The following is a 19,715-nucleotide window of genomic DNA, read 5'->3' as shown; positions in this document are numbered from 1 at the left end:
TAAATAAAAGTTGCAAACCAATATACATATCATATACATATATATACATCCAATCAGATAGGCCAAATCACTATTTTTCTTTTCTTTGAAAGAAAGATAATGACAGAATTGATGATATTAATTACGTACACATAAGATTTTTTTTTTAATAGTTCACATAAGCTGTTGCTTTTCATAGATGTAAACCGCAGGAGCCTTATAGATTCCAGAATCAATAAAGGTCTTCACAGGCAAAAGAGACTTTTTAGCAATAACCTCCTTCACAAGATTCATAATGGCAACCTGAGGTCTGAAGCCATTATCTACGATTAGTGGGCGTGGTGTAATACCACGGAACGCATCAATCGTAGCAATTTGGTACCATTCAGCACCAGAAACTGTGACTAGTTGATTGTCGGTACGTTCTGAAAAGTCTGCCACGGAAATTGATGGCCCACGATTATAAATATCAGTGATTAAAAAGTCAAATTCGCTCCATTTAGATAGCAAAGTACTAACGTCTTCCGTCTTATCGTAAGTAATAGAGATATTTCTTGAGGCAAGGAACTCTGGTTGCAATTCACCAAACAAGGTAGCCCCCGTCATCTTTGGAAGAACATCCAAGTGCACCACAAAGTTTTGATTAGGTGGTAAGCTACCACTTTCGTATCTTTCGATGATGTAATCATTGAAGGCTTGGAGGGCCACACCGCCAGGGTAGTTCATCGAGGAAGAATATAGCATGAATCCACTAGCAACAAATGAAAGGGCACAAGAAGCCAAGGTGATCAAAACTGCAAGTTTGCTGAATAAGGACGCCTTTGAGGTACGCGAGAATTTTGCCACCCCAGCAGCCCCAACTAAAGTAATACATGGAATATCATAGATGATGAATCTCCATTCCTTGTGAGGTTGGAAAGACATGATCAAGATATGGAGCAACGCTGTAAGCCCGAGAATGGTTATTGAATGAAGACTTTTGGTTGGATCATTATAAATGCCAGTCAATGCCATCGAAACAACGGTTGGTGGCACGAAAAGTTTCCGCATATAAGTGGTAAAATAAGCGCTGAATGGTTCAACTCCCCACTTTTCAGCGTTCTTCTCAACAACATTGAAGATGAAACTAGAGATTTCTGGAATGATTCCAATGGCCGGGTTCATCAAGAAAGCAGAAACATCAACCGTTGGTTTCCAGATTTTAGAATCAACACAGAAAGAAACCATACCGCCAATTGAAACACCAAAGAATGATGCGGAAACCGAGGCCCAAAATGGAGCTCTACCAAAGACTAAAACACTCACAAAGAATAAAGAAGCTGCTAATGCAAGGACCTCGACTCTGAACACTATACCGGTGAAAGTCAAAATCATGAATGCTAACGGATAGTTTGCTTTGATAACGAGAGATAATGCAATGTTGGTTAATGGTAAAGCAATAAAGTTTGGCAAAAATCTCGAGGAGTAATAGATAATATGGAATTGAGAATACTGAAAAAGGGCATAATATAAACCGATAGCAGACTTTGGTTCGGAGATTGTTTTTTCCACCACATCGACTTCTTCTTCAACTTCTTCTGCGATCACTTCACCAGTGTTTTCATCTTTCACCACAGAATCCACTTCAAAGATCGAGATATCGAATTCTTTACTATTGCCAACCTTTTCAACGGTGTCGATAACGGCATGACGTAAAATAATCATGGCAATACCATTCACAAGACCCAATAGTCCCCTAGATAATAACTGAAGATCGAATTGGGTTGGGGTATCGCTGGTAATTAGATAACTCTTGAAAAACTTTGTGATGTAACCGTACACAGCAGACCCAACAAAAGTTCTATAAACAGCACCTGGGAATTCCAAATGATCGAATTTTGAGAAATCGAGACCGTAGTTCACAAAATCATAGATTGCTTGAGTATTGAACGATTCTTCGACTTTGGTGAATGGTGATACCACCAAATGAATAGAGATTAGCCCAACCAACAAGGCATCCCAGAAATCCAACTTTGCCATTGTAACGATCTACCGTGTTGGAAAAATTGTGTGTGAATTTGGAGATGAATTGCTGTTTCTGGAAGACAGAAAAAAAAAAGAGCCTGTTTGAAACACATGGGCCTCATCGCAATTAATGGGTTATATCTTGATTACATAATCACGTGGTATACATATAAATATGGAATATTGTTGGGTGAAATAATCAAACAAAGTGTTGACAATTCCCCTTAAAAATGGGGTTTAGTTACCAAGGTCACGCTCTCACGGTCCCACTGATATTTCACCGTAAGTGCTGCTGTCAAACTGCCTCCCAAAAGGTTTTTGGCTTTACACAATACAGTGGAAACAATGCCTGGTTTAGCTGACGATTTGAAAATTAGAAAAGAGCAATTTGTCACCGGTCTCACTGGTGGTACAGTCCATGATGTTTACCTTGTTACATCTATCTCTTTGATCACTTATTTTTCATACTGTCTTCTAAACACTTTTACTCAAATTTTCACTTCCAAGGATAAAAAATCTAACTTGAATGTGTTCACTGTGGTACTTGATTATTTACTTAACTGGTTAGCACTACTACTATCTATCACCACATATTCAGATAATATCATTCTGCTAATTTATGGTATTTTGATTCCAGTTGTTACGTTAACGTTGACAAATAAGTCAAGTCCATCATCGTCATCATCTAGCTCCAAAAACCACACGAAAAGGGATGGCAGGCCAAATATTTCCACCATTGACAAGAAAAAATTCCTTCCAAAAATATCTTACCTCACTGTTTATAGATCTCAAATGCTTGTGATTACCTCAATCGCTATCTTGGCTGTGGACTTCCAGATTTTTCCAAGAAGATTTGCCAAGTGTGAAACTTGGGGTACCTCATTGATGGATCTCGGGGTTGGCTCTTTTGTGTTTTCCATGGGAATTGTATCTGCTCGTCTGTCAATTTGGTCAAAATTCAATCAAAAGAAGAACTTGTCATTTACCTATGAGTTGACGGGGTTAGTCAAAAAGATTCTTTTTAGTTTCAAGGACTCGTTCACTGTATTTTGTTTAGGGATTGGAAGATTGTTCCTTGTTAAACTTTTGAGTTACCAAGAACATGTGTCCGAATACGGTGTCCATTGGAATTTCTTTGTCACTTTAAGTTTGTTACAACCTTGCAAATACATCCTTGAATTTGTGTTCTCCATGTTACGTTTGAATAATTTCAATGTTTTAATTGGATTGGCAATTTCTTTGGCGTACGAGTACCTTTTGAAGAAGGATGACAATAGCTATTTACAATATTTACTCGATGAAGAAAGAGTTACAATATTCGATCAGAATAAAGAAGGCATTAGCTCAATGATAGGCTATATTTCTATCTTTTTAGTCGGGGAATCCATCGGCGGTTTCTTACTACCAAGTATCGTCACCCCATTTAACTTGATCAAAAATTCCACTCAGTCAGAAATTGAAGATTTCTACTCGACAAAGAATAAGCATAGCAAGTTGTATCTATGGATAAGATCTCAGTTGAGTCGTTCTTCAGATGGCTGTTTAATTATTTACACAGTGTTTTTCGACATATTGGCCTTATACTGCCAGTCAACATCGGTTTTCACCCAAGTTTCTAGAAGATTTGCCAATTTCCAATATGTGATTTTCGTCATTGCTTATAATTTGAATTTCCTTGTGGGTTTCAAGTTAATTAACAAGCTCTTTGCGTATTTTAATTCTGAGAAGAAAGACGCAAACCAAAATAGTTACAATCATGTTCCATATTCACTAGAGGCGATTAATAATAATGGATTGTTATTCTTTTTGATTTCGAATGTTCTGACAGGATTGGTGAATATGAATATCAACACTTTGGATGCTTCGTCTTTGGTTGGGATCACCACTATGATCGGCTATACCCTTGCCATCAATGCAGTAGCAGAAATTTTCCATTACTTTAAAATTTACATCAAACTTTGAATTCATAAATAAATGCATTATTGTCATAGTCTGTATATTATGATCATATCTTCGTATCTAAGGAGTGTGTTAACTAATAACGCCACATGAATTACCCACAAATTTTTTGATTTCCTCAATGATTGAGCCCTTGGAAAGATGTTTTCCAATAAGAACGATTTTACATACCCCATCATTGTGAATTTCTGGATTATAGTAACCATCAAAAATGTCATAAGTGTCTCTCACGCCTTGAAAAACTTTGATCTTATCGGTTGGAACCACGGTTGAGATATTTTGGGTTGCGATACCTTCTTCGACAATCATCCCTTTAAGTCTATGAATTTCAACCTTCTTACCAGCGATTTCATTTCCCCATAATACGCTTTGGAAAAATTTCTCTAATTTAGGCATAATATCATTGATATTCTTAATTTTAGGGAACAGTATAACTTCTGTAGAAATGATAGGGTTGTGAAAAGCACCGTCGGTAGATATAGCATTCCTCATCTTTGCTTCTTGCTCCAAATTCTTATCACAATTTTCAAAGGCGTGCAAATCAAGGATATTTTCCAATTTAATATCCGAGAACGAAGTTTTGTAAACGGGGGCTACCGAATTGATTTCCTTGATTGCCCTCTCGATTTTCTGTTGTTCCTCAACGTCTGATTCTATCAAGTCAAATTTATTCAATATAACCACATCTGCCAAACCAATTTGTAACTCGGCAGTGGTTGTGTTTTCTTCCATATCATCATGACTTTCACGACTTTCACCTTCATCACTGCTAGATTGTTTATGACGATGGCCTCCATAATCCTGTAGATTTTTAATGATATTTTTGGAGTCCAAAACGGTGATGATCCCATCGATGTAGATATTTGAACTTAATGCATCATCTAACCAAAACATCTTGGCGATAGGAGCAGGATCAGCCACCCCACTAGTTTCTAAAAAGATATAATCGATCTTATCCTTCGATTTATCAATCAATTGTTCGATCGCAGACACTCCATTGTCCTTAACTGTGCAACACAAGCATCCATTTCCAAGATCCAACCACTCTTCATATGTATTAGAATCATCTTGGATCGTCAAACTTTTCTCAATCTCGCTAGAGTCTCCAAACTCATTGAGGATTACCGCTATTCTTTTATCCCCTTTCTTGGCAATGTTGTTCAATAAAGTTGACTTCCCAGACCCCAAGTAACCGGTGATGATGGTGATGGGCACTTTTCTGTCAGTAGCATTCGGAGTTGAAGACGGGATTATTTTCAAGTTACCAGTATCTGGTTGGGAAATCTTTTGCAACTTTGAGTCATTCACTTGCTCGATACTTTCAACCAAATCGGGGATTTCGTCATCCATTTTCCTCTGCTAACTTTTGTTGAATCTCTAATAAATAAAATACAAAAAGTCCAGATTTGGATTTTTTTTTCATTTGATAATGATTTTTTTGTATACTTTTTTTTTGTAAGCTCATCATCGAGAAGCAATTACATCACCATAACGGGAAAAGCTTACAATTGAGGAAGATCAATACCATCAACCACCAAATATGGTGAAATGGTAGAATATTGAGAGAATTTGCTTAAATATTTATTCTTCAGCCCCATTAGACTTTGTGCGCCTAGGAGGTTACATACTTGAGCAGCGCATGGTCATTCAAATGGCCCTGACTAGTTACCTGGGCCTAAATACATGCTCAGAATATGAAAACTATATCTTACAGCAATAATTCAATAATATTAGATTGGAGCTCCATAAATGAAGGCCACCACAGTGCCTATTCGCAGATCAAAAAAAAAATAATGTTATGAGCGATGGGTGATTACGCGATGGCTCAAAAGAAAATGTTTCTTTTTGAACTTGCCTTACGGCATTTAGTTTCCCCTAGAAATCGATACATCTACCATCATTCTCCGTAAACTAATATCCTCACTACCAAAAATCGGGTCTAGAATGGCATCTGGAGTTAATAACTTTAAACTCCTCGATTCTTTTGACGTCGAGTACGCTCCAGCTTCGGTTAAGAAATGGAAGTCTGAAAGAACCGGGCTACAAGTGGTCTTGATCGATCAAAAATCACCAATGGTTTGTGGGTACTTCGCCGTGGCTACTGAAGTCGAAGATGATTCTGGAACTCCACATACCTTGGAACATTTGGTATTCATGGGGTCCAAGAAATACCCATATAAAGGGCTTTTAGATATCTTGGGGAACATTCAATTCAGTGGTACCAACGCATGGACTGCGACTGATAGAACAGTTTACACTTTGGAAACCGCTGGTTGGGAAGGGTTCAACAACTTATTGCCAGTTTACTTAGACCATGTTCTTAATCCGACATTAACGGATGAAGGTTATTACACTGAAGTATACCATGTGGATAGTGCCGCCAAAGATAAAGGTGTGGTTTACTCAGAAATGGAAGGAAGGGTTTTTGCCTCTTGGTCTTTGTTGGACTTGGAGCTCAATAGAACGTTGTTCGCTCCAAAATCCGGTTATTCTTCCGAAACTGGCGGTTTGTTGGAGAGTTTAAGAGTGTTGACGAATCAACAAATTAGGGATTTCCACAAAGCCATGTATAGACCTGACAATTTGTGTGTTATTGTCACAGGTTCAGCTGATGAAAAAGAACTATTGGAGACGATGATAAAATTTGATGCAGAATTACCAACCTTATCAGAAAAGCCTAACCCAAGACCATTTGTAGAATCTCCTGATCACTTCCCTTTGAAGGAAAGTGTTGTAAGAGAGATTGAATTTCCAGACACCGATGAGTCTTCTGGTAGTTTGACTATGGGATTTATTGGCCCAGACTATACTGACTTTGTTGGTACTTTGGCATTCCAGACCATTTTGTCATATTTGACTGAAGATTCCGCCGCATTATTACAAAATAAGCTTGTGGAAATCGAAGATCCTTTAGCATCTGATGTTGATTATTACGTCAATGAGTATATAAAAATGCAAGCTTGTTTGTACATTGATGGTATTGACACAGAAAATTTGCACAAATGTGAGCAAAAAACTCGTGAATTGATCAAAAGTCATTACGATAACGATGAGTTTGACTTGAAGAAAGTTAGAGCCACCTTGGAATCATTCAAGAACAAATTTGTTTCTGGTTGTGAGAAAAATCCAGATAAAATTGCCGAGATGGCTATGTGTGATTTCATGTATGGTGATGTGCACGGTTCTGATTTGAAGGTGTTGAAAGATTTGGATGACGTTAATGAGCTTTCTAAGTGGACCAGAGAAGAATGGTTGAAATGTTATAAACAGTACTTTATTGAATCCCCGGTTGCCTCAATTCTTGCTAAACCTTCAGCTAAGCTATACGAGGCAAAAAACTCAGATGATGAAAAAAGAATCGCTGACAGAGTCTCCGAATTGGGTGATAAAGGCTTAGAAAACTTGAAAGCGAAGTTGCAACATGCCGAAGAAGCTAATGGCAAACCAATTCCTGATACTGTTTTGTCACAATTTACTAAACCAGATATCCGCAACATCGATTTCATTTCGACTTATCCAGTTATCACTTCTAAACCTGAGTTCCACAAAAATGAAAGCAAAGAATTACATGCAAAGGTATTCAATGATTTGCCTAAAGACTTCCCACTTGAGATGTATTTTGATCAATATAAATCTAACTTCATTAGTCTTAAGATTTTATTTTCATCGATGGCCATTCCAAAGCATTTGTTGCCTTATATGCTCATATTCCAAGAAATATTCACTATGCCAATGGTTTTGGATGACGGTACGGAAATCCCTTATGAAGCGGTTGTGGAGGGATTAAAGAATGACTTTGTCAATCATGCCTTTTCTTCGGGTATCTCTAACGGTTTTGAGGAAATTATGAATTTGAGCTTGCAGTTTAAAAGTGAAAACTATAACAAGGCCATTGAATGGATTGGTAAGTTGTTCTTCAATAGTGTTTTTGACCAATTGAGAGTCAAAGTTTGTATTGATAAGTTTTTGAACTCCTTACCAGAAACCAAGAGAGATGGTGACAGCATGTTGTCATATCTTTCCAACAAGCATTTGACTAGTGATAGATCTTTGAATAGGGCTTTCAATATTTTGGATATTGAATCATTTTACCGTGATCTTTCGGAATCAGTTGACACCGAGAAAGGTTTTAAGAAAATTCAAGGTGACTTGGAGGAAATTAGAAACGCTTTGTTCGGAGATATCAATAACTACAGAGTTTTAGTTCTTGGCGGTATTCAATCTGATAATCCAGTTTCTTCTTGGTCCCCTCTCGTTTCGAAAGTTTCTAAATTCACTAAGCAAGAGCCAAAGAGTGGGGGATTGGTAGCCATTCCTCATGTCTATGAAAATTTGAGTGAGTTGGGAGCATCTCTCGGAAAGGTTTCCTATGTTCTTGCCACCCCTGGTTCGGAATCAAGTTATTTATACAGTGTCAGCAAGCTTGAAGCTAGTTACTTGGATGAAGATTACCCAGCCATTAGCATGGTTAAAGGTTATTTACAGATTATCGAAGGACCATTTTGGGCGGGTATTCGTGGATCTGGCCTTGCTTATCATATAAGTATCAGTACCGACGTTGAATCAAGAGAACTTTTGCTCAATATATTCAAAGCCACCGATGTTTATGCTGCGCTTAAGGCTGCCAAGAAGGTGGTTGAGGATTTGGCAAATGGTGTCACCAAGTTTGAGCAAAGTCTCGTTGATGGTACAGTTAGTAGTATCGTTAATAGCTTCGCTTCTTCAGAACTGAACTTGATCAGTAGTGCTACCGTTCAGTACGTTGATAATGAATTGCGTCTTCGTGGTCCGGACTACAAGAAATATTTGTTTGCAAAGCTCAAGGAGGTTACTGTAGAGGATATGATTAGAATCACCAAGAAATATTTCTTGCCTTTGTTTGATGTTGAGACCTCTTCCGTGTTTGCTGTTGTCAATCCTAAAAACAGTTCTTTTGTGGAAGATTTGGAAGGTGAAGGTTATAAAGTTGATTACAGCGTCTTGGAAGTCGGTGACTATGAAAGTGACTGTGGAAGTGACTGTGATTGTGAAAGTGGTTGTGCCAGTGATTGTGAAAGCTGTGATGACAATGAATAGCTAGTAGATTTATAATGATAAATTTCTCTAAATAGATTTTAAGTTAAGTGCTAATATATTCAAACAAAAAAAATTGTGATCTATTGCCTTTATTGTAAAAAAAAAGTATACATCAATTGATGGATAAAAATGTCAAGAGTCGCCAAGAATTAAATCCACGGTGATCATGACTCAAACCTGATTAATATTTTAAAACCTCCAGGCTGAAATACTGCAAACAAAAAAGAAAAATGGTTACAGCAAATTATAAATACAATACCATCTGGAAGAGATATTTTTTTAATGTAAAATAATAGCCATACATAGCGAAAAGAAGTCAGAATATGAGATAAAAAAAAAATAAAAAAAAAATAAAAGCTAGGAACCATAGTATAATATAAAATATGAAAGCCGTATAAAAGCAGAGTAATAATAAAATAAATAAAAAAAGAATCATAATAATCATAAAAACCAAATAATAAATAAATCATCATCTAGCCTAACTAAATAACTAGCTAAAACTACCCACACCATAGCACAAAACTAAGTAATTACAACAACTCCACCTTTGTTGTATAATTGAAACGTTCTCTATTCGTCTCCACCAATTTTAACAATTCTTCCACATAAATATCATGCCATTTATTCACCACCTCTTCTGATGGCTCAGGATCGTATGGGACTTCAATAGGCTTGCCAACAACAACATCGATTCTCCGACGATATGGCAAAAGACCAAAGTCATAATTAAAAATTCCTCTAGCATGGAAAAATGGGACAGTAAATCCAACCGCACTTTTCAACACTAATTGAGCCTTATGTAGCCAAGAGGTTGATGAAGGTTGGGCAACCTCATATATCTCAGTTTCCCCGAATGCAAACACCGGAACAAGGCAGACATTAGGGGTTCGAAGGGCAAGCTTAACAAAACCTTTACGATTTTTAAGAATTAATTTGCAAGTTCCTGGTTTGGACATCAATGCCTCACGGGCCCCTCCAATGACAATTGAAACTGACGTGTGTTGGGCAAGAATGCTTTGAATATTTTTCTTGGATACCGAAGAGATTCCTAGAGCCAAAAGATAATCACGATAAAATGGAATGATGAATTGGGTTCCCAAGGTGAGAAGACACACAGGAATATTAGCAAATATTGAGGACCAATTTGCCCCATTGGTTCCTATAGCACCCATGGCACCCATGGCTACCACCCCATGAGGATGATAACCAAAAATGTACGCAGGACCATCAGGAATGAGCTTCTTATATGGAGGTCTAGGGAAAACTGAAAGACGATGATCTTTAATATATCGTGAAATTATAGGAATGGCCGACAAAAAAGATTCCCAGGCCAAGGAAAGGCTAATATCAATATAAAACTCGTCAGTTATGTTGATCTCCTTAAAACTTGGCTTGAGATCAACAGTCTTGTGAAGAACGATTGGGAAGTAGCCGTCAAAATACCCCCATATCAGTAAATTCCGGAAGTTAGAAGACATTCTGTTGACAACCCCACCATTTTCAAATACCTTGTTTGAGAAGAAATAAATCAAATAAGGAACAAGAAGTACCCAAGTGAAAGGGAAGAAGGTGATTGCAAAAAGAGAAAACAGGGCAAACACCGGAATAGAAATTGAATGCCAGAATACCACGAGGGTCTGTAGTCTTCTGTTCAATGGTGTCGATAGAGGAGCGAAATGACGGTGTGGTGGTGGATGATAATGATGGTTGGTCGTCTCTTTTGTCTGGGAAGATGAGCTGATTTCATGATTCTTGATGTCAAATGTTTCTATGGAGCCAGTTAAAGTCTCTGTGTCAGAAGACTCTGCACTGGTAACATTAGGCGCAAGCATCACCATTTTACACTTGTTACTAATCAGCACACTGAAGATAGATTGTGAAGAGGCTTCCTCCAGAAATGCGCCAAAGGAAACTAAAGAAAGTTAGGGATGATTCCTACTGAATTTCATTCCCTCAAAAAATTGCGATGCCTCCATGCGCATGTGATGATTGCTTATTAGTGCATTAAAATGCAGGATGTCTTGGAAAATATCGATGGGTTTGGACAATAACGGTCCTAAAGAAGAAGGACATCCTCTGTTGTTAATACTAGCTAGAGATGTGTATTTATAACTGAGGGTAGCCCTGTTTTTGTGAAGATGACAGGATGTACAGCATAGAAAGCGGATTACTGCTTTTGTGTAACTTGCCTTGTATGCAGGACTCTTTTTGGAGGACAATAACAATAATATCTATTTGAACTGCGATGCTCTCTATAGAAATAAATGTGTTTCTCTTTTTTGACAGTCCAGCCTTCCCCCAGTCCCTCCCAAAATGGTATTCATGACTAGAACAGCAGCTCGTCCCCTTGTCACATTTGAGAGCTTCCGTTTAGCTGTCAACGGAACTACCAAGATTCTTCTAGTGGCCATTACCATTCTTTCAATTGCATCAGTGGTTCTTAGTGTCAATGACTGTTATACAACCCTTATAAACGATTATAACGTATACCATCCTGTTTCCATGTACAAAGATGATCTCGGCTGGAATTAACGGCGGTGGTTTTGTACTATATGGTGTTCCAATTGTACAATACTTTCCTCGGGATTACCTGATTAAGCGCAATCGACAAAATAAACAGATGAGAGATCTGATAGTATATCTGCAATTATGAAATCTTCGTAATACTTTGTTTCAAGAAAAACCATTTTCAGCATCAACTATTACTATTTTCACTGTCTTCTGTAGGTATTTGCTTTGTATTCCATGCAGTGTGTTTCCAATTAATGGCTACGGATCTCTTCTTAATAGAGCACGTTAATTAAACTCGTATGTATGCATGTCAAGGTCGACCTGCTAAGCGAGAGGAAGAATACCATTAATTAGCCATTCGATTCACCATCATGAGCCAAATTGGCCGGCCACTCTCTAAAATAGTAGTTTTCTTTGTAGCGGCAATTATGTTATCCAGAAACAGTTAGTGTGCTTTTTCTCTTCCCACAAAACGCCCGTGTGTGTGTGTGTGTGTGTGTGCTGCCAAAAAAAAAAAAAAAAAAAATGTGTCACTGCGGTTGCTGCAAAAACCCTTTCTTTGTCTACCAATCAGCCCAGTACCGTCACCATCCATAAGCCCTTTGCTGGTCCCAGAGTCTGCTTCAATGGATATAGCCACTCCTCCCCAGCGACCACCGACTGTCAGTACCTCAAATCCCGTGTTTCTGGCATTGGAATCTTCTTGTGACCTCTCGTCGCCAGTCTCCTTATCAAAAGACGGGGATAATAATGTGACGTCTTGTTCAACCCCACCGCCACTATCAAAATTGACGGCAAATATAAAGCATCAGGGATCAATTGGTACCCAGAATCTAAGGTCTACAAATGAATCAATTGGATCGAGGCCCCCTCAGTATCGAAATAATTGCGCGTTACTTCTTTCATTTGGCGGCAATCCTGCTCAGAAAACGACACCCTCTCTCAATGGCGCTTCCTCTGTATCGCCCGTCAGACCTTCATTGAACCACTTTAATACTACGGACGGTAATACAGAGCCTCTATCGCTCAAGTACCTTCATAAACAGCGCTATTCCGACCTCGATAAGAACCCATTTCTAATTTCCCAAGCACGGCGCAACCAGGCAGATAGCAACACTCAGCACAACAAGGTTGCTTCATCCCCTACTTCTGATACAGGGCTGCTGGGTAGTGGGCTGCCACACAAAGATCCCTTAGCTAATAAATTCTCTTTCGATAAAAGTCTGAAGGCCCTAGATTTTATTAATGGTGGTCAAATTTCACCTGGTGCGATTTTTTCGCAACAACCGGCTTCCCCCACCCAGAATGTCAGTACTAATACAACCGCCCCCGCGCTTGGAAGCTCTTTTGACAACAGCATCTCCGAGTTCCCTCCTCTAATCAGAAAAAAGTCCGGTGAGATTGTTAAATCATCTTTAAAATTGAGCTCTCTTGGTTATTCTGGAAATTCCTATGGCCGCTCTGCTCTGAGCTTACCATCAACTCCTACATATAAAGCAGTTCATTTTAACAATAAATCTTTTGCCGATATTAAGTATTTCCGAGAAAGGGATTCTCCAACAGCAATTAGTGCTGAAAACTCCCCAAATGTGCGTCCAAGAAGTGGGTCTCATGGAATTAAGCAGAGCCCAAAATATCGATGGTTGATTGGTGATAGTGACGATGATGATGATAGTGACAGTGATATACATCAGTCAAGTGCTACAGATGATGATGATGATGATGAAATTGATCCAGGTCTTGATTGGGAAATTAACCCAATAAACTTCAGGGGTCTGGTGGATTATGAGCGTAAATTTGCTACTGATCCTCCAGTATTTCTCGAAAGATTCTTTCTTAGTACCGACAAGAGGCTATTGAAAGGACAAATAGCCACAAAGAATATTGCCTTTCAAAAAAAGGTGGCAATAAAGTACTCATTAAATGATTGGAAGATTGTCTCTGAAGTTGAAGCTGCTTATGTTCCCGATATTCCCAGAATTTTAAAGAAAAGAATGTACGACCGGTTTCTTTTCCAAATACCTTTAGTCACGCTCATGGAAGATAAAAATCTGCTAGATCATGTTGATTTTGTTGCATGTATAAAGTATGAGACTAATGGAGAAACATTTTGGGACAATAACGAGGGCAAGAATTATCAGCTTTATCTCAAAAGCGACAAAGATAAAAAATCCCAAGATGAAAATTCGTCCACTAGTACATATTCTGCTAAATATTTGGCCCAAAAGAAACGAACTAGTAGCACGGGCCTTCTGGATGGGTCTTCTCTAGATTATGTGGATCCACTAACCGACACCGATGATTTTGATACTAGCACCATCAATAATAATTACGACTATGATGATCATAGATTATATAACCAGTATTCGGAATCTCTGGATAGTTATTTCCCACCTTTTCAGTCCTCTCCATCAACGCCAAACTTTAAATATCATTCCGATTTTGACAAATCGGAAAGCGAAATGCCTAACTTTAGCAAATTAGGTGAAGCTTTGGTTAATTTCAAAAGTGCTGTAAATGATACCAGTGCTAGTGAGAAAAGTTCAGTTAACGATGAAAATAATAATGCCAAATTCCAAGGTTATTCTTTGTTCAATAATAAATTCAACGATAATTTCACATCAATGAAAAGGAAAGATAACATTTTAAAAGAAAATAACTTGGCTCACGGTTTCGATAAAAACATTTCTGAGCAAGCTAAAAATGGTAATACTGTCACTATTTCTAACAATAATATGAATAAAGTTAATCGTACTGAGTCGCAACGCCAATTCGAAATCCAGAAAGTTGGAAGTGAAAGGCCATCTTTTGATTCAAAGTCCTATAAGGAGCTTGTTGAAAATTATTGCTTCTTCCAAGGGTGATGTAACTCTAATTTCTTATCGAATCAGATTGTTGTGGGTGACTTTTATGATTCCACTGTATACTTATTCTATCCCTATTTTACCTTAATAGTTATCTATCCAAACATATTTGTTTTACTAATTTTATTTGGGTTTAGATGTTTATTTCTATTTTTTGCTTCTTTTTCTTCTATATGTGTATGTGGGGTGTTTTTCGAGTGCTATTTCTTTTGATTATATTCGGGATTTTTGTTGTTTGTATTTGATTTTTTAGATTTTTGCCATGGCTACCAAAGTTGATAAATAATATATTGAAGGCTTAGTAAAGAAATTTCAAGAAATTTGATATTTTGAGGCAAGTAATTACAAAGAATTCATTTAATTAGAAAATGACTGATTAAAATTAAAATTATACTAAGTGAAAAACCATAAACCCGAAAATAAAGTGAAAACAGAAAATATCTACCATTTATCAATACAGACAAGAAAGCAAAATGAAGCAAAGAAGAAATATCAAAAGGAAAAGATATGAAAATTCAAACCAAATACTTTGCAAATACCCTTCTCAATTGGTTTTTAACAGAAAGCTTTTGACTACCAACAAAACTACCAATGGCCACCTTAATTGCACGATCAATATCATATTGACTAACGAATTCTGATAATCTCATTCTGGCAAATGCTTCTGAAATTCTAATTACCGCCTCCAAATGACGAATGGTGATCGCCATCGAACCAGTAGCCAAACTTTCACGTCTCAAATCGGCGTATAATTTTGTTACTTTTTGGGTATCCATTTGATTCAATTTAGGATTGATATTCTTTGAGAAATTAATATACTTAATTAAAAACTCTTGATCGATGGTTCCGTATTTGGCATAATAGTCATTACGTTGACCATCAAGCTCTTCGTCTTCCTCCATTTCTGGGTTTTCACCCATTTCCTTCATCTCATCATCAGCTTCCTTAGAATCTAACGAATTCATGTGGGATCCAATGACAAATTTCGCCAACCTCTCATCATCTGTTGGGTTCACCAAGTCTCTCACGACGCAAACCACATCAAAACGCGACAAGATAGGGGTGGTTAAGGCAACGTTATCCGATAATGGAATAGTCGAATTATAACGACCACCAATAGGATTGGCGGCAGCAACTACCGCGCAACGTGCTTTAAGGGTGGTAACAATACCAGCTTTAGAGATAGAGATAGATTGTTGTTCCATGGCTTCGTGGATAGAAGTACGATCCCTATCGTGCATCTTATCAAATTCATCAATAATACAGGTCCCCTTATCAGCCAACACAAGTGCCCCACCTTCAAGAACCCATTCATTAGTGATTGGATCTTTTCTAACTGATGCGGTCAAACCGACACCAGAAGCACCTTGACCAGTAGCGTACACTGCACGATGGGCAGTTTTTTCCACATATTTCAAGATTTGAGATTTGGCAGTACCAGGGTCACCAATCAATAACACATTAATATCCCCTCTGATGGAATGCTTACCATTGATATCTTTGGCAACACCCCCAAACAAAGAAGAAGCGACCGCAGTTTTGATGTCACGGTGGCCATAAATGGATGGGGCAACAGAGTTAATGATTTTGTCAATGATACCACGTTCATTGCTAAGCTTGCGGAATTGCTTCTCCTGTTCATCTGTAAAAGTGAACAATTCCAAACGGTTCTTGTCACCAATAGTATTATTACTTGATGGTTCAGTGGTTGATCCAGACCCGTCAACTTTTATGGAGTTGGCTTCGATAATGGTAGCAAAAACTGGGAACCCATTCTTCGCATTCAATGTACCATCGTAAGAGTTCTTGTAAATACCAGTGATTTCAACGTGTTGGCCAGGTTGCACAGCGTCGACCAAATCCGCAAGAAGGATGACATCTCTTTTTCTTGGCAAACGACCAGCAGGGATAGATCCCGGAGCTTCTTGAACAGAAACACGTTGGTAGTTTCTGTAGATGGTTTTTTCGTTATTAACTCTAAAGCCATTCTTCGACCGACAGTTTGGACAATAGTTGACTTTGACTTCGGTGTGAGAGTCTTGGTAATACGGACCAAGAATTTGACCACACTTCAAACAATCAAACTTCACATATTTCAATTGTGGGAACACCCCGGTTCTACGAGTCACAACTCCCGAGACTCTAATTAATGTATTCAAGTGACTCTCTCTCAATTCTCTGAGGGTATAATTATTTGGGAAATAGTTGACAATTCTCACAGTGATGTCACTGTGGATATTACTATAATCTGGATAATGTAATAAGACCGCTTCCATGGCAATGATATCAAATATCTTCAAAATTTGTTCCGGACAAGTGGACAAGAACAAGGAAATAATTGGTTTGGCTTCCGCAAGATCGGCAAAATCTACTTCTAAAGATTCGGAGTTTACTTCACCTAAAACACGAATCTTCGAACCGTATACTGATTTACCTTCTGCATTAGTAAATTCTGTCAAGAAACTCTTAAGTTCTCTAGCAATAGATCTGGACACGGCTGGTTCCATAATCCATTCCTGGATGCTTGGTGCCTTAATATCGGCAAGAGCGTCTAAAGATATTTCTTCAGATAATGGATCTATTTCATCCTCAGACATCTCAAAGTCTTCATCATATTGGGTTCTGACACGTCTTCTTTGAACTGGTAAACCATATTGATCCAATTCCTGTTCCTCTTCTTCTTCTTCCTCATCCAAGAATGCCTGACCTCTGGCTTTCTGCTGCTGAATTAAACGATCACGGGCGTCTAAAGCACGGTCGACTTTTCTTCTAGAAGAGATATCTAATTCATTATATTCGCCATCGTCGACTTCAGATGAGGCATATTTATCCTGGCTAGCATCAGGTAGGTAGTCACGCCTGATATTATCGTCGAACAAATCAACTTCATTAACACGTTCTTCAATATCATCAATGTCATCATCGACGATATCTGGTTCTTCGCCATCATCATATGGATCGAATGGTGCTGGTGAAGATGGTGGTAAATTATGACTAGGAGACGAGTTTCCTGAAGGAATATGAGCATCGAAACCTTCCTCATCAGCCTCCTGGGTGGATAAGGTTCTCTTCCTCGAGTTATTCTGCGACATTATTGGTTATTTAATTATTTAGATAAGAAGCGTTTGTTCGCCAAAAATAGACAGCAAAAAGTGCAAGGAAAAAAGAAGTACAGTGTGTCGTCGATTTTTCCCACATCAACACTTTTTTTTTTTTTCACGCGTTACAATTTGGGAAGTTTTTCTGCAATTTAAAAAAAAGGTCGCGTCTTACGCGTCTTACGCGCTTGTCACGTGTTGACGATTCGAAAGTATAATCAAAAAGCTCAATAAATATTCAATATTCAATTACAAGTATTCATATTTTAAAGACAGAAAAAGTAGAAGTATATTACAAATCTTTCACAACAGGTATAATAAGAAAATGGCAATGGCAATAAATGGGGCACCAAGCGCGACTAAGAAGAAATAAAGGGTTCTCTGAGTCTCTTGGAATTCAAGATTCGTCAGATTCTTTGATAACCTGACAATATCCTCGTTGATGGTTTCTGTAAGCACTTTTCTGGTGAACAACTTTTCAATGATTTTCTCACCGTTGCTCCCCAATTTAGCGCGTTGAGAATCTTTCATGGAAATAATGCATTCCATGACATTACTCCATATTTTCTCGTCCGCAGGCTTCAAGAACCCGGTACCTTTATCGTTGGTTATCGAGATTTTTTCGGTTTTTAATCCTTCATAATCATCATCTAAAGGTGCGATGCTCTCTTTTGGACCCCCGTTGTTGATTGCTAATACCAAAGTATTATACTTCATCGCCTCGATAGGAACGATCCCAAAATGTTCAAATGATGGGGTATACAACAACATCGCGGTGTATTTCATCAAGGAATTACGCAAGTCGGTGGAAACGTTTGGTAAGAAATAGATTTGACACTCGGCAGTGAGATCGGTATCGATAAACTCTTGGTAGTCTGTAAACACCCGGTATTGAAGGTTGAAATCAGCAGAGATGGTGCAAAGATCTTTTAAATACTCAACGTTTTCTAACACTAATTTGTCATAACCCCCAGCAACTAATAACTTTAAGGATTTTGAGGGGGTTTTTTCCCGTTTCACGAGTTCGGAAAATGATTTGATGGCGAGCTCGACATTTTTCTTCCTTTCAAACCGATTGATACTCAAAAAAAATTTGGAATTGGAAAATTTGGCGTGAATTTTTGCATCAAGTTTTGGGTCGTTGTGGATGGTTTCGTCAATACAAGGGTATGCCACGGTGGGGGCGGTGAATGATGCTAAACCTGGCAACATGTCGAAAGTTTCTGCGAAAATCTGTTTAGTGAAATTCGAATTCACGTACAATTTATGGGGGAACACATAGCAAAACTGCTCATAATAATCAAACGGCATTCTATAAAGGCTTTTAAGAGTGCTACCGGTGGAGTTCTGCGAAAGTTTCAAATCGGGGAAATGGCAGTAAAATAACACTTTCGAGAACCCATTTTTCGATTTCAATAAAATATTGAACAACCAAATCACCGGCAAACATGCCGCCAAAGAATCAATGATGTAGAAATCGTAGCTTGAACCGGTCAAGAACAATACTTTCATCGTAAGGTATAGTTGTCTAAGAGTAGCACAAAGAATCGTGAACCGTCCAAAGATCTTCCGAGGCAAGAAATCCCCATATACCACCACTTCAAGCTTATCATTGGCAACCTCTTCAAATGCATGGCTTTTATCACAATGTGAAGTGTATATGGTAATATGATGGTTCTTGAGATCTTGAAGTCCAATGGCCACATCAACAATAAGCCTTTCGGCCCCACCAATCCCCAAATCGGGATGAATGATGGCAATATTTTTCGGTTTTGCCACATCGGCATCAAAACTTTTATCAACGTTCATTGTTCATGTGGCGCCACCGTCTTTCTATTACGAAGTATATCCATTGAAAAGAAAAGCCAATGCTAATGGTTCCCAAAACACTTTTCGACAGTGCATCTAAAGCGCCCTGCGTGCGATTATCATGTTATGATATCTGCATACTCTAGTCTGTAGATGCATATTTCCGAGCAAATCTCACAAATTTGGAGAATTATTCAAATGGGGGAACTTTTTCAGATGAAAAGAGTGTTATTACATGATATTATCTCTTGCATTTGTGGATTTTCACTATTTGGTTTTGATCATCATCCACTGATAAGCCATGAGGAGTCATCTTCATCGTAAGTATGAATGAATAACGTTGTTTTTGTTGAAACTTAGCTCCTCTCTCTCTCTTTTTTCAAGAACAGGATTAATTTCCAGCTACATGAAATAT

The 19,715-nt window shown here is 38.1% G+C and overlaps 9 protein-coding genes across 9 annotated transcripts; 4 read left to right on the top strand and 5 right to left on the bottom strand. All coding sequences in view use genetic code 12, as the record gives it.

The window, feature by feature from the left end:
- Window positions 1–153: 153 nt before the first annotated feature.
- On the bottom strand, window positions 154–1,998 carry ALG12 (dolichyl-P-Man:Man(7)GlcNAc(2)-PP-dolichol alpha-1,6-mannosyltransferase; the record flags this gene model as incomplete). The annotated part of the gene is made up of 1 exon (XM_064996999.1): window positions 154–1,998. The coding sequence occupies one exon, from the start codon at window positions 1,996–1,998 to the stop codon at window positions 154–156; it is 1,845 nt and encodes a 614-aa protein (XP_064853071.1).
- A 330-nt stretch (window positions 1,999–2,328) lies between these two features.
- GWT1 (glucosaminyl-phosphotidylinositol O-acyltransferase) lies at window positions 2,329–3,945 on the top strand (the record flags this gene model as incomplete). The annotated part of the gene is made up of 1 exon (XM_064996998.1): window positions 2,329–3,945. The coding sequence occupies one exon, from the start codon at window positions 2,329–2,331 to the stop codon at window positions 3,943–3,945; it is 1,617 nt and encodes a 538-aa protein (XP_064853070.1).
- A 69-nt stretch (window positions 3,946–4,014) lies between these two features.
- ZNG1 (GTP-dependent zinc transferase) lies at window positions 4,015–5,292 on the bottom strand (the record flags this gene model as incomplete). The annotated part of the gene is made up of 1 exon (XM_064996997.1): window positions 4,015–5,292. One exon carries the CDS (start codon window positions 5,290–5,292, stop codon window positions 4,015–4,017), a length of 1,278 nt encoding a protein of 425 aa, XP_064853069.1.
- Window positions 5,293–5,886: 594 nt separating this feature from the next.
- Window positions 5,887–9,018, top strand: SDD3 (Sdd3p; the record flags this gene model as incomplete). Its single annotated transcript, XM_064996996.1, has 1 exon — window positions 5,887–9,018. The coding sequence occupies one exon, from the start codon at window positions 5,887–5,889 to the stop codon at window positions 9,016–9,018; it is 3,132 nt and encodes a 1,043-aa protein (XP_064853068.1).
- Window positions 9,019–9,548: 530 nt separating this feature from the next.
- DGA1 (diacylglycerol O-acyltransferase) lies at window positions 9,549–10,856 on the bottom strand (the record flags this gene model as incomplete). The annotated part of the gene is made up of 1 exon (XM_064996995.1): window positions 9,549–10,856. The coding sequence occupies one exon, from the start codon at window positions 10,854–10,856 to the stop codon at window positions 9,549–9,551; it is 1,308 nt and encodes a 435-aa protein (XP_064853067.1).
- A 475-nt stretch (window positions 10,857–11,331) lies between these two features.
- DASC09_033950 (uncharacterized protein) lies at window positions 11,332–11,550 on the top strand (the record flags this gene model as incomplete). Its single annotated transcript, XM_064996994.1, has 1 exon — window positions 11,332–11,550. The coding sequence occupies one exon, from the start codon at window positions 11,332–11,334 to the stop codon at window positions 11,548–11,550; it is 219 nt and encodes a 72-aa protein (XP_064853066.1).
- Window positions 11,551–12,155: 605 nt separating this feature from the next.
- DASC09_033940 (Gip2 protein) lies at window positions 12,156–14,393 on the top strand (the record flags this gene model as incomplete). Its single annotated transcript, XM_064996993.1, has 1 exon — window positions 12,156–14,393. The coding sequence occupies one exon, from the start codon at window positions 12,156–12,158 to the stop codon at window positions 14,391–14,393; it is 2,238 nt and encodes a 745-aa protein (XP_064853065.1).
- A 515-nt stretch (window positions 14,394–14,908) lies between these two features.
- MCM2 (MCM DNA helicase complex subunit MCM2) lies at window positions 14,909–17,485 on the bottom strand (the record flags this gene model as incomplete). The annotated part of the gene is made up of 1 exon (XM_064996992.1): window positions 14,909–17,485. The coding sequence occupies one exon, from the start codon at window positions 17,483–17,485 to the stop codon at window positions 14,909–14,911; it is 2,577 nt and encodes an 858-aa protein (XP_064853064.1).
- A 309-nt stretch (window positions 17,486–17,794) lies between these two features.
- On the bottom strand, window positions 17,795–19,300 carry ALG2 (GDP-Man:Man(1)GlcNAc(2)-PP-dolichol alpha-1,3-mannosyltransferase; the record flags this gene model as incomplete). The annotated part of the gene is made up of 1 exon (XM_064996991.1): window positions 17,795–19,300. The coding sequence occupies one exon, from the start codon at window positions 19,298–19,300 to the stop codon at window positions 17,795–17,797; it is 1,506 nt and encodes a 501-aa protein (XP_064853063.1).
- Between the last annotated feature and the right edge of the window lie 415 nt (window positions 19,301–19,715).

The sequence above is a fragment of the Saccharomycopsis crataegensis genome (assembly GCF_037102585.1).
Source record: "Saccharomycopsis crataegensis DNA, jcf7180000000084, whole genome shotgun sequence".
Lineage (NCBI taxonomy): Eukaryota > Fungi > Ascomycota > Saccharomycetes > Ascoideales > Saccharomycopsidaceae > Saccharomycopsis > Saccharomycopsis crataegensis.
This window is presented reverse-complemented; position numbering and strand designations above follow the sequence as displayed.